Genomic DNA, 13,724 nt, shown 5'->3' on the forward strand with positions numbered 1-13,724 from the left:
GAGTTTTAGACTCGCTCCGAAACACAGACAAAGTCTCTATGTCCTTTCCTGTTCTCAAATCTTCTGTGCGCTCTATAAGAGCACTAACTCTTACAGATTGGATCATATATTTTACAAACTGTTATAAACTCACTTTCATCACATGACTCGGCAATGTAATAAATAAATATTCTAATGTCATGAATGAAATTGTGGAACTTTTGAATCAGTCATATAACATTCACCTAAACTTTGCTTAAACTAAGGATTTGTCAAATTCTCTGATGCTGTGAACCTCCAAGAAGTTTGTTCAGCCACTGCTGAACTTCATAAATCAAATTACTGTGAGATGTTACATAGTTATTGTTTAGCATTAAAAGAAGTGATTGTTATACAGTCCTCAATACATAATATTAATTCCAGACCTTATATCTTAGTATGCTATTGAATTAAGCAAGATTGTTTACACAAGCAGTTTGTCAAAGTCAGACTCAATGACAGTAATAATTACCTGGATCATGGAAAAGCCCCAGCCTATTATATGATTTTATTTTTTAATATTTTTTCTCTTTAGAAAAATAAATGTGTTAATTGAAATCTTACACTATCTGTGAAAATGACACTGCAAGTCAGTTACAAGTATTTCCTAAACCAAGCAGTCTGTGTACGGGCAGAGGGGACTGCCCACGTGAAGCCCATTACAGGACATGACAGGATTTAAATGTAGTGTTGATCGCCGCACTGAAGTCCCATTAATGTCAGTAGTAGCTGACGATACCAGCAGGCAACCCAATTTGTAGTTGATGGTAGAATTCTAACTAATATTTGATCAGGGTCTGAGAAAATAAAGACGGTTCGATGATAATAAAACACATTTCCCAAGTCTGTAAACTAGCTAACCAATGATACAGAAGTATCTTTACCTCTTTTTAAACAAGTTTGTTAATTTAAAAAACAAGCAAAAAACCTTTAAATTAATCTAGAGGTGTTCATCTGACCTAATATAATAAAAGGCCTTTTCTTAGCAAATGGGTAGCATCAATGTAAACACTCTCTTCGATGGACAAAATGGTGCTGTGCTGTCACCCTTTTTTTTTCCCCAATTCCATCTGTCAGCCTGACAAAGTTTCCTGGTGCTGTTGTTTCTTACCTGACGGTTGATTAAATGCTTCCATCATCAGTGGCAATGCTGACAAAAATCATATCATCACATTTATTAATTTTTAAAATGCTCTGTTGTGAGCACTACAATGATCTGAAATGGAACAGCTGTCAGTTCTTTACGCACAGGTACTTGGGCTTCCATAGGGCTCTTTATACTATTAAATTAGAAAGGTCTCCTTTTAATGACGCACAATGGATATATACATGTCAGGTAAGAGAAAATAAACTTTACTAACTCAGAAACATTTTATTATCAAGCAAAACTTTAATTAAAGTTGCAAGGTCTAAAGTTTCTTTTGCACTAATCAGAAGTAACTCCACTGAAAGTAGGGAAGTTGCAATTGGTATAATTACAGGATGAACTTGGCTTAGAACTCTCCCTGCAACTAATGCACTTACGGCTTAAATATAGAATGAATTTTATTATTTATAATATTTTAATCGATTTTGAATGGGAGCCAGACAAAAGTATCATATAAATAGTACCGGGAGTGGCAACTGGATGGATTGTTTTTCACTTTTCCCTGTGAATTAAACAGACAATAAACTGTTCAAAGTAGCTGGACTTTTTCATAGGCAAGTGGGCACAAAGTGAACAAACACTGAAGAAAAAATAATCCAGCCCTCTAGGAATAGAGAACACTCTGCCCTTCCAGTGGTGTTCTCCCCTCCAAGAAAAGGTGGCTGGAGGTATTCAGAGTTAAAAGGAGAAATTGAGCTCCTTCCCAGTCAAACTCAGATATCCTTAATCTGTTTAGCCACTTGAGACGATTGAGAGCATCTTCTGCTTGACCCCCAGCAACAAATATTTTGTGAAGAGTACAGTTTTAGAAGTGAAAGTAATAAAAAAAATCAGATGGTAAGAGAAAGTGTATAATGGAGAAAAGGAAAAAAGCTTAGATTTTTTCAAAGGTGATCAAACACTCAATCATTTTAGTGTGAATAATACAGCATTTTTACTATTGCCTTTGAACTTTGGGGGCTGGGAACCTCTGTCAGCCTGGATTTGTGATCAGTATTTTTCACTGTTTGACAAATAAATAAATATTCAGCCCAAAATACAGTTACCCTGGCTCTTCTGTATTTCAAGCAAAAATAACTCAACCTTATTTTTCAAGTTCCTTCCTTGCATGGTTTGCTATAAAGCATAATCAGTTTTTTAATGTTTATTATTTTTGTTATTACTGTAGAGCAAAATTAGATATTGGGCAATGGTTATTACTGAAATTCTTAAAGACATACATCTCCCACCTTTCTATAGCTTTCCAAGATCCTGATGTAAAAAAATCTGTCGCTCTGTGGTTGTTAATTTTCTCAAGAACCTCAAATTGATGATAGTGTCTCACGCTAATAAACACTAGAAATAGCCCCTAGGACTGAGAAGGGGTAAATTTCAAGCCGGTAAACTGAACGCGCTGTTTAGCATTAACACACAGAAGCGAAGGTACACTGTCCCTGCTGAAGTCAAAGGGAATTTTTGCCTTGAAGTCAGGACTACATTTTCGCAATTCACACTGAAGCCTCTATAAAAGTAAAAGGTGGGGAAAGTCCTTGCAGGAGAATAACGGGACCGGTTATATCCCTCCTAGGAATAGGACTGAAAACGTGTGCCTTGTGGGCTGAGTGGGCACATGCAGAGGTGAAACTGTATGCTCTTTTGAAAGCAACGAGATTATTTCAGCAGCGGGGCAGGCAGGGAACAATTAAGTGAGACAGAGATTTAAGAATATCGCTGGGGCTGTGGCGAGCATTTTTTTTAAACTTTTCTTCAGCCGATTCCAAAATACGTTTTGAAAACGCATGCTCTACCGATTTTATGGCCACTTCAGCTACCCAGGAGAGACTTTCCCTCCCGGCTTCACTGGACTCCCCTCCCGCCTCGCCAACAGTTGCCCCGAGGGCAGCCGCGGCCGCTACGCGCAACCCTCGGCAGTGCCGGCGCCGCCGCCTCGACAGGGACACCCCGGGGGGGGCAGGGAGGCGGACGGGACACACCGGGGGTAGGCAGGGCTGGGGAGCGGCGGGGCTTCCCGGCAGGCGGGGTCCGTGGGGGAGCCGGGGGCAGCGGAGCGCCGGGAGCCCGCCCGGCTCCTACCTGGTAGGCGTCGGGGATGTTGACCGTCTCTCCGTGCTCCGCCACGTAGCCGATGATGCCCTTGCCCCAGGGCACCTGCACCTCGTTGCTGTTCTCGGTGGAGCCGCAGGGCAGCAGCGGGGTGCCGGCGTGCACGTCGAAGAACTTGGAGACCAGGCTCTTCTTGCCGGCGGCGGCCCCCTCCACGAGGAAGAGGGAGCCCCGGTCGGCGTCCACCATGAGGCAGACAAAGATGAGGATCTTGTAGCTGAGGCTGGTGAGGTCCAGGTCGTTGGAGATGTCCTTGACCAGCTCCAGGAAGAACTGGCGCTCGTTGTGCTCCTTGAGGTAGCGCTTGTAGTCCAGGGCGGTGGGGGGGTACTGGGGCAGGCTGACGCGGGACTCCAGCAGGGCGCTGAGGATGTGGGCGGTGGTGGGGGGCAAGGAGCTGGCCTTCCGCAGCAGCGCCCGCCGCCGCACGCTGCTCAGCGGCTCCTGCGCCCGGGCGTGCACATGCTCGTCGTAGGTGAGGTTGACATGGATGGCCTTGGAGCGAGCGAAGCTCTTCCGCAGCTCCTTTTGCGATGCTCGCCGCTGCAGCCCCCCGCCGCCGGGGCCGGGACCGGGACCGCCGGGGCCGCCCGCGCTGCCCCAGCCGCCGCCGGGGCCGCCGCTGCTCCGCCGCTCCTCCGACGGGCCGGCGGGGGCAGCGGCGGGCGCTTTAGGGAGCGAGTTCTTCCTCTTCAGCCACTTCTCCACCAGCTCCGGGTGCCTCTCGAGGAAACTTTCCACCGCCGCCACGTCGAGCCCGGCGTCGGCGGCCGCCATGGTGCCGGCGGCGGGGGACGGCTCAGGCCATGCCCCGCCGCCGCCACGTGCTGCCGCCGCCCCGACGGCCGCCCCGCGGCGCGGGGGGGGCTGCCGGCAGTCCCGCAGAGGGTCTGCTTCTGCCCCTCGCCCGCGCCCCTCCTTGGGGGCGCGCCTTCTCCTCGTCCCCTGCGACCTGCTTTTCCTGCCCCGCACTCTTTATTATTAGTAGTAGTATTATTAGTATTATTCTAGGTATTTTTCTGTCCCCCCTCCCCCCGCTCTCAGCCCTTCTCTGGTTCTGGCCCCGGTCCCCCGGCTCTGGGCCGGCTCCCGCGGTGAGCCGGGCAGGCGCTGCCGCCGCGCCTCCGGAGATGCTCCGGGTGCGCTCGGGCAAACCCCTCCTGCCAAGTGCTGTCAGTGCTGGCGGCGGCTGCTGCGTAACCCAGCCGGCGGACCACTGAGGAGGGAGGGGAGGGCGGGGGGAGGACGCGTGAGCCGAGCGGGGGGGGGCAGGCGGGGAGGAGGGAGGGCTGGCGAGCCCCGCTGCGGGGGGAGGCACCGCCGCCCGCCGCGGCAGCCCCTGCCGGGGTGAGGGTGGGCGTGCGGGGTGAGGCGCGCACGGTCCCCTCCGCGGGAAGACCCCGGGCGATGGGGAGCTCAGCGCTGGCCGGCGCCTCATTCGGGAACATCGCGGGGAGCGTGCGGGGGGGAGAGGGAGGGTCCTTTTGTCTGTGATGCGTGTGCAATAGAAGGGGCAAACCCGGCCGCGGCTCCCCCCCGCGGGCTGCGGGAGGGGCGGGGAGAGGTAACGCCAGCGCTCCCCTTAAAGAGGTGCAATTTACGGCGTTATTTGCACTGCTTCAGTACTTCAGGAGACAGGCGGAAAAACGGAGCCCTTTCAGAGGGACCAAGTGAATTCCGTTTCTGGCATCCCCGAGTTGAGGCGCCTGCCGCCTCTCCCGTGGGGGGACCTGGCTCTGCTCGCCGCGCACCGTCAGTGCGGCGTTTCACGGGCAGAGAGCGGGTTCCCGCCCTCCCCCCGCAACCCGCCCAGGCCTTTCTGCCCGAAAGCCGCTTTCCCTCGGGACCGGGCTCCCGCGGGGCGCCGCGGGCAGCTGGGCGGGAGCGGGCTCGCCAGGGCGCTGCTGGGTGTCCGCTCCTGCGGCACCGGCTGCCAGACGGACACCGACCGCGTCCACCGAGGCAGCCGGGACGGGGTTATTTTTATGCGCACGTGGAGCACGTTTCATTGCTAAATCGATGCCTTACGCATAAGCGATTGAAAAAACGGAGTCATGGATCTTAACACGTGAAAAACGTCTTTCATGCGCTCAGAAAGACTGAATGAAGGCGGCTTCCGAAATTCATGAATGGGAGTTTGGGTGGCCGGGAAAACACACGGGCAAACCTTCAACCAAACGAGATTCCGACCTCCCGGGGACCCTGTCCCTGCAGCATCCCCTCCCGGCGCGGGGGTCCGGGCAGAGCCTGCAAGGAGAGGGAGCGATTTCGGGACGCGTGCCGGCGGGTCCCAGCCGGGGGGTGGGTTGGGGATCGCTATGTGTGTGTGCCCGAAGGGCTGCCGCGTCTCCCGCAGCGGTCGCGAGTGACGAAGGCTCCGTGCAGGTGCTGTGGCTCCCGCAGCCCGGAGCCTGCCGAGGAAGCGACAGACAAAGGATTTCGCCGCCCGGTCTCGGTGCTTGCGCCGTTGCAGGCTGAGCAGCAGCTCCCTCGCTGCCGCCGGCCCCGAGCCGCCGTGGCGGAAGGGCTCCGTGCCTGTACCCCTGCCCCCCCGGCGGGGTTTCATTCTGCTTTCCCGGCTCCCCCCGGCTGCGCAGGGCGGCTGCCGCAGGAGGACGGCTCTCCATTGAGAAACCGCGCCGCCGACGGCACCCCCTCGGCGATGGGGCGGACGGAGGGGGGGCGCGCAGGCGCACGGACAACGAGGGGCGGGGGATGCCGCCCCCGCCGTTTGGGGGACAGAGGGGGGAGCCCGCCCGGCCCCGGGCTGCTGTGCCCGTTGTCAGCGGCGGGGAGGGAGCAGCTACCGGCGGCCGTACCGTGCCGCTGACACGCCGGGGAGCGCCCGGCTGCAGCAGCCGCGGCGAGGGGCCTGCGGGGGGAGTGGCGTTTTAGGCCGGGGGGCGGAAAGCGGGGACGTCGGAGGACACCCTCCCCGAGCTGCTCGCACCTCTAAAGATGCCGAGAGCGCTTTCCACGCAGGTACCTTGGATATGAAATGGCAGGTATATCTCGGTGGGGGAAGGGCGACTGAAATACTGATTTCTTCAGCGTTTCTCTGAGCGCGCTGCCCACATGCTGCCAGGGCTGTGAAGTAAAGGGGTTTCACGCAGGGCAGAAGGCACAACCCCTCAGCCCACGCCAGCGGCTGCCACATCCTCGGTGGAGGCCCCTGCTCTCGGGAGGACTCAGCCGAGGTTCCACCCTTGCACCCTATGACATCCATGCTGTCGGCGCACATCTGTACCCGCCGCTGCCTGTGCTGCCACCGAACCCTCCTCAGCTGCCGGTACTTGCGTCACCATCACCCTCGAAGGGCGCCCGCTTGCCCGCAGTCGCTAATTGCTGCCTGGCCTTTACAGTGGCATTTGCTGTTTTGCAGCACTGGCACAAACACTCTGCGTACACTGAGAAGTCACGTAAGCTGCTGAAGGCCTGGCAGGCACATACTCGGGCTCTCAAGCAAGAGCCCTGGGCTCTCAATCTGCATACAATTGAAATAATTGTATCTAAATAATTTTTACCATCTCACTTTAGTAAGGTTTGGTCTGAGAACTCACACTACTGTTTACAACAAAATGGTTACTGTGTAGCAGTTCTGTATGTAAACACTTAAAGCAATTTGACATTTCAATAAGCTTGGGTATAAATGAGGTCTTCCCGTTTCTCCAGTCTTGTGGCATCTTTAGTTTATTTGCCGGGGGGTTTATGCATGGGCTTTGATTACAGCAAAAATCTGTATATTGACAGTCTCTCAAATAGCAGCATCAAGACTGCAGAAAGTAAAAACACAGTTGTCACCATTGCATAAAATACACAGTGAACAATTTACTGTAATGCCTTAATTTTAAAGAGCTTTGCAGCCCCAAATCTGTGTATAAACTATAATCCTGTTTTTTAAAGATAAAATATGACAAAGATAATCCAGGTGGTTTGTCTGTTCTGTAACTTGAGAAGCCTTTTGACATGCTGTCGTGGTAAAACCTGCCTCAGAAACATCAGTGTGCGCATCAGTGGATGTTAGGAGAAAGCTTGTGTCTGTCTGTGTTCTGGCACACATCAAACTATAACTCTGTCTGCAGGGTGAGTAAACCAAGCGCACCGTACTCTGGGCTGCAGCTTCGTATGTGGGCCTGAGATAAGGTTAGTTGCAGCCTTTTGTGGGAGGACCAAAAAGGCAAATGGATTCTGTCAGCTCCACAGGACCGTGGTGCCTTCGTAATTCTACAGGTATGGTGCAGTGAGGTATGGGCCGCTTCTATCTGATTCATCTTAGGTGTGAGGCAGCTTTTATCAGCTTGGATGCGCAGTGCCAGCTCAGAGAGCAAGGCAGGCTTTAGCCAGTCTCGCCTGGTCCCCTCAGTACAAACATACAGAGATGCCCTAAAAGGGCATAAAACTTGCATTTCTCAGGCATAGTGTGTTTCTCTCTTTAGAAAGGCAGTGGCATAGCACTCGTCAAAATGCAATTGACAAAAGCACTCGAGAAAATTTTTGTCATTCAGGCAGGTGTTTTAATTGTCTAAACAGTCAAGAGAAGAGGTCCTGACTATTAAACTGAAAGGGGGAAGTATCTTACAGCTACAGCACAAAAGCAAAAAAAAGCAGGTACTCATCCAGTTGTGTCACAGAACTTTTCACCTGACTCTCACTTATTCCATTATTTAAAAACAGCAGTTCAGCTTTATGGAGCACGGTAAGACAATCAGTTAAAGAACAATACCGATAAAATGAGTACCTAGCAATAGGCGCTATAGCAAATTAGTTTTGTACTAATGCTCCCCTTCTGTCATGACATAAGGAAACCTTGCTTGAGTGAAGTATGTTTTAATCCATTACATCTGTGTAAACAGAGAATTAAATTGTAAATCACAATTCAAGAAGTCTTAGAGATTCTTGAGGAGGTTTTAGGAGGACTTTAATCACCTTCATCAATCCTCTACTGTTGGTGGAAATACCTACTACTATCATTTGCTTGAGCTAGTTAGCCCTCATTCATTCTACACATTAGAGGATAAGGATACCTTAATATATTAGCCTCAAATGGAGAAAAAAATCCACAGTTTTGAAAAATGACCAGTAGATGATTATGCTTTTTTAATACACAAAGGAACACTAACAATACAATGACTAGGGTTATATTTTTAAGCCAAAAAGGTCATGGGTATTCAGGTATCTCCTTAAGATTCTTTTAGGTCAATCAACGTCACTACTGAAAGGTTACTTGTCCCCTGAAAATATCTGATATTCTTGATATTCCGCTTCCATCATCCTTATATAGTGTTCTTTTAATGAATATTTTGTTATTTACTGCGTATTGTGATTTCCTTCACAGGTGACAATGCCGAGGATTTTTTTTCCAAAAGAAAAAACTTCATTTAGTTGTCAGTCCTAATACTTACAGACACTTTCTTATTTACATAGCCACAACTGAATAATAGTTTCAGTGTGTGTTTGAATAACTAGTTGCAGAATTGGGCCCTCCTTATAGGAAGGAACAGTATTTCTATAGTACACTCCACAAAGGTCTATGAAATATATAACACAATATAAAAAATGCTCACCTCCCAATGTTGTTTATTAGGACATAGCATTGTAAAACATATGTTTGTTTGATTTTGCTAAGGTCAGTCCCTAATGAATAATTAACATCAAAATACTAAAAATTAACACAGGAGCTAGTCAAAATTCGAAACATTTTTTCACTGACATTACAGCTGCTGCAGCAGTGTTTCATGAAGTTGCTTTTTTCAAGTATGCAATAAGATCAGCTCTTTCATTCTTCTTTTTAATTCCAGCAAAAATCATTTTTGTACCAGGAATGTATTTCTTAGGGTTTTCCAAATACTCCATCAGTGTGTTCTCATTCCAGACAACTCCTGAAAAACACAAAACATAGTAAAATACAAGGCTAGCCCAACATCATATATTTATGAAAATATCAACACTCTCAAATCAAAGGTGTGATGCTCCTGAACATAATGTACCTAGAATCCAAGAGGAATGTGAGCATAAATGATACATAATATAAAATGCACAAGGTATACATTGTCTTTGTGTCACTTTAATCAAATATAAATCCTTTTTGCATCATGGAGAAATGCAGTTCTTTGCACCGTTTCACATCCAACTACTTACTATGTTTAAACTAAGTATCTCTGTAATTCCAGTATCCGGAAGATCCAACTTTTTTGTTGAAAATTAGCATCTACAGATTGACATGAAATTCATCAAGACTGTGCTCCACTGAAGGGCTTTAGAAAAAGAGTTGTCAACGGCCAGCCCCTGGAATCTCTTGACAGAAGTTGAAAAAACATTAGTGTTTACTTCCATCCCTTCTAAAACCTGTCTCTGTCAACGGAAGCCTACTGTTGTACTGAAGACTACTGAAATACGTATAATGACATGTTCAAGCTTCTCTTCTGTCCTCCAGAGTTGACTCTTCCCATCATCAAAAGTGGATTTAGATACCACTTTGTTGGCTTTCTTTTAAAAACTTGTACTAACGTCTGTATGATTTGTTCACTAAATTTTTAATGAGAAAAAATAGTATATGCTGACGATGTTTCGTATGAAATAAGTCCCACTATAGAGTGAATGTCACAAAACATTTCCTAGAAATCACAGAAAAATAAAAAGTTAGCCAATTCTAAAGCACTTTAGTAACTGGAAAAAAAAAAACAAACAAAACAAAAAACCCCCCAAAAAACAAAACAGGACTCTATTTGTAATTAATAGCTTGAGCCAAATAATATAATTTATGTTCCAATAATATAAATAAAAACAATGAAACCCACACAGAATTACTTTCCATTTTTAGATGTACCATTGCTTTTCAAGACTGTCTGTATGAAAAACACAAGACAAGTCATAGCTTAGTAGTAGGTGACAGTATTTAGTCAAGTGTTCTGAGCAAAACAACTGCAGCACACCACGATGCCAGTAGAGGGTAGTGACCAGCAAACAAAATCTAGAAGCACTCTTAAGAAATAGAAATGAAAATCTGCCCATTCATACTATAAAGTTCTGGGAAAGCCATGTACCTTTGGACCTGGTGTGCCGAATATTGGTAAAATTTCTTTATTTAGGGAAAAAAGGGACTGGGGGATTTTTGTTTCTGAAACTATAGTTCAGATTCATCAGCAGTAACGCAAAGTAGACCGGTGTGCGAATAACTCCTTATGAGTAAGGCTTTCTATTGTAACTCTAAAGAAAAAGTGTTTTTTTCATACATGTCCCCTCCAACACTGCACCTCATCCATGTCACCTTAGTTTTACCTTTGTTCTTGTTTGCATCAGAGTAAGAAAATCCTGCAGCTTGTCCTGTTCTGCGGCCAAATAAACCCCAAAGATTTGGTCCTGTCTTGTGCTTTCCACCTTTCTCAACTGTATGGCACTGAGAACATTTCTGAATAAAGATCTTCTTGCCTTTTTCAACATCAGCCATTTTGATCTATGCAAAAAAAATCTAAAAAAAAAGAAAGGAAGTTTGAACAATATTACAGAAAAGTTCACTGTTGTTGGTCACATTTATCATCTCCTACATTTTTATAAAAAATTTCTGTCTTGCACGGTAATAAAAAAATTAGTGTGTCTCAAAGTAATGAAAATTTGACCTAGACTTAATTATAAAGGTAAATTTGTGTAAGACTCACTTAAGATGCACAATTTCTCAACATGATCTGGTTGCTGATGGTCATGAATTAAATTTTTTTAAGTTACCCCAATTTACAATTAGGAAAAAGCACCACAGGGGGGTTTTGTTGCTGCATCTCTGAGAGGTGCAGAATTAGAGAATTTGTTATTCTTATCTTTGGAGGTTAAGATAGCTTTAAGTTCCTTGATTGCTCTTCTAGAGCTACTTTGATGGCGAGGGTAAAAGGTCAACATACTTTTGTCTAGAAGGCCGATCTAAACCATAGCAGCACCTCAGGATTTCCCCGAATTCCCTAGAATGTTTCCAGACCTGTAGAATTCAACTCCTCCTCCAGTGCCTGTCAGGACACTGACAGATAAGCGGGACTTCCCGTGGCAACGGCCTGGACAGAAGGGGAAGGTGCCTGCGAGGCTGCCCTCCGGCCCGTGGCTGCCGGGGAACGAAGGAGAGTCGATCACCTTTCGGCCCTGTGAGACCACGACAGACCCAGCTGCCCCACTGCTGGCCGGCGACCCCCTCAGGGCACCGGCCGCCACCCGCCACCGGTCCGCGCTCGGCCGTCAAAGAGAAGGTGTCATCGACGCGACGACCAATGGCAGAGAGGACAAGACGGCACGTTCTCTCCTAATTGGTCCGTTGCGGGCCCACAGGGCGGGATCAAGCGTCGCGCCCTTCTTTCTTGGGGAGGCGGCGGGGATCGCACGCTCTGCCAACGGCCCCAATGGCCCCAACGGCCCCAACGGCCCCAACGGCCCCAGTGGCCCCAACGGCCGGGGGGGACACAGACAACACTGTCATGGAGCCCCAGGCAGCACCACCCTCCCTCCGCAGGCACCTTACCCATGCCGAAATGCCTGTGTTTCAACCTGAGTGGCGTTGGCAGCCCCTCCATGGCTCCACTCCACAGTGCAGGGATAAAATGGTGTCGGGAGTTGTGAAAAATAGAACACACTGTTTGGTCTGGAAGGGATGTTGCCTTCCAGCCCTAAAACAGAGCTCCTGGTGTGTTGAGTCGTAACCTTGCTTTTTGCTAAAGATTTCCCGCTGGTGGGCAAGGAAGGATCTTACTGGATTTTTGCAAGTGTTCCTTTACATGGAATCAAACGCAACCACTATATCTTCCTACAGGAAGGATGGGGAGGGACTCTTTATCGGGCAGTGTAGTGATAGGACACGGGGTAACAGCATCAAACTGAAAGAGGGGAGATTTAGATTGGATATCAGGAAGAAATTCTTTATGGTAAGGGTGGTGAGACACTGGAACAGGTTGCCCAGGGAAGCTGTGGCTGCCCCATCCCTGGAAGTGTTCAAGGCCAGGCTGGATGGAGCTTTGAGCAGCCTGGTCTAGTGGGAGGTGTCCCTGCCCAGGGCAGGAGCGTTGCAACTGGATGATCTTTAAGGTCCCTTCCAACCCAAACCATTCTGTGATTCTGTGATTCTGTGAAATATGTTCCTCTAAAAATACTCATTGACCTTGTACATTACACTCACAAAACAGGACACCGTTTATCCCCCACAGAACTGCCATTTCTGAGGCCACTGCCAGGGCTGCACGGTGCTCGCAACACTGGAAACACTGCCTCTTCCAAATCTCCAGATCGCCAGATCTTGCCTCCGTGAAACTTTGCTGATACGAACCTGACAACTACATCTTCCTGTGTAAAAGAGAGGGGGGATTCCTGCATATTTAATTTTCTTGTGGAAAAGAATAGAAAGAATGTGTGCAGCCCGATCCCCTGATGTCTTCGTTTAACCCCATTTTGCACCAGGAGGTGTTGGTCTGTCATGGTCCCAGTAAGAATGGCACTTAGCCTTTGTAAAGGATCACCTACAATGCTATTTGTTTGCAATGCTAACAAGAGAATAGCATAGAGGGTCTCACGTCCCTTTAGATGGTGTGAGGCCCACGTGGTGTAGCATTGAGGGGGCCTCCAGACCACATGCAGTAAACCTCCTCCATGGTAGAGATTCTCCCCTTTTGGTATTTCAAGCTTTGGTAGGATTTTCTTATGAGGTGTCGTGGTTTGGGCTGGGCTGGACACTAAAATGAATGACAGATGCTCACTTTTACCTCTCTCCCCTTTGGAGAAGAGAGAGCATCTCGCTTCAGAGAAGAGGAGAGAAAAGAGAGAGAGAGACTTATGAGTTGAAAAGAAATTAAACTACTTTAGTGAAATATTAGTAATAAAATGGTAGTAAGAAAATAATGAAATATATACATCGAGCTCCCAGGATGAGGATCACATCACCAGCTGGCACTGGGAAAGTCCCAGATGGGACTCAGTGATGGAGAGGAGCTGAACTCAGGATCTGGATTCAGGAACACACGGATCAGGATCAAAGGCAGATGAACAGACAGAGTCCTCCTTGGACACGGGCCATTGAAGAAAGAGGGCTGACTCAGCTTTTATACTGAGCATGATGCCGATGGCATGGAATGCCCCGTTGGTCAGTTTTGGTCACCTGTCCTGTCTGCTCCTCCCTACAGGTGCGACCCCTCTACGCTCTTCTGCTTCCAACCCTCCAACAGGGCACACAACAAAGTGAGCTGACCTTGGTTGTTACAGCAATAAATATAAGGAGGAGCCTCTCTGCACACCATCCCTTGGTATTCACTACCAACATCAGACCTTATCTGCTAGAAGTGGACACTGCCTGAAAAATACGCCGTTGATTGCAGAGAGTTGAATTAGTTAGAAGAGGCTTAGCTGAAAGGCAAAATTACTGAAAAGAAAATTGGTTCTGTTTTACCTCAAACCAGGACATAAGGAAACAACTCTCATTTTTACAGTCAAAAGA

The 13,724-nt window shown here is 48.2% G+C and overlaps 2 protein-coding genes across 4 annotated transcripts in view; both read right to left on the minus strand.

Annotated features, from left to right (window-relative positions):
* The window catches only part of PDE11A (phosphodiesterase 11A), a 142,857-nt gene extending 138,643 nt beyond the window's left edge, over positions 1 to 4,214 (minus strand). The window contains exon 1 of the mRNA XM_063340503.1: positions 3,239 to 4,214. Coding sequence (XP_063196573.1) covers positions 3,239 to 4,045 — 807 coding nt within the window. The 5' untranslated portion in view covers positions 4,046 to 4,214. The remainder of the gene's footprint in view (positions 1 to 3,238) is intronic.
* Positions 4,215 to 7,507: 3,293 nt separating this feature from the next.
* LOC134518163 (cytochrome c, somatic-like) overlaps positions 7,508 to 13,724 on the minus strand; it is a 56,012-nt gene continuing 49,795 nt past the window's right edge. For all 3 annotated transcript variants that reach the window (XM_063340513.1, XM_063340512.1, XM_063340511.1), the window contains 2 exons: positions 10,547 to 10,736; positions 7,508 to 9,147 (listed from right to left, as the gene is read on the minus strand). In XM_063340513.1, coding sequence (XP_063196583.1) covers positions 9,002 to 9,147; positions 10,547 to 10,715 — 315 coding nt within the window. In that variant the 5' untranslated portion in view covers positions 10,716 to 10,736 and the 3' untranslated portion in view covers positions 7,508 to 9,001. The remainder of the gene's footprint in view (positions 9,148 to 10,546; positions 10,737 to 13,724) is intronic.

This window comes from Chroicocephalus ridibundus, chromosome 7 (assembly GCF_963924245.1).
Source record: "Chroicocephalus ridibundus chromosome 7, bChrRid1.1, whole genome shotgun sequence".
NCBI lineage: Eukaryota > Metazoa > Chordata > Aves > Charadriiformes > Laridae > Chroicocephalus > Chroicocephalus ridibundus.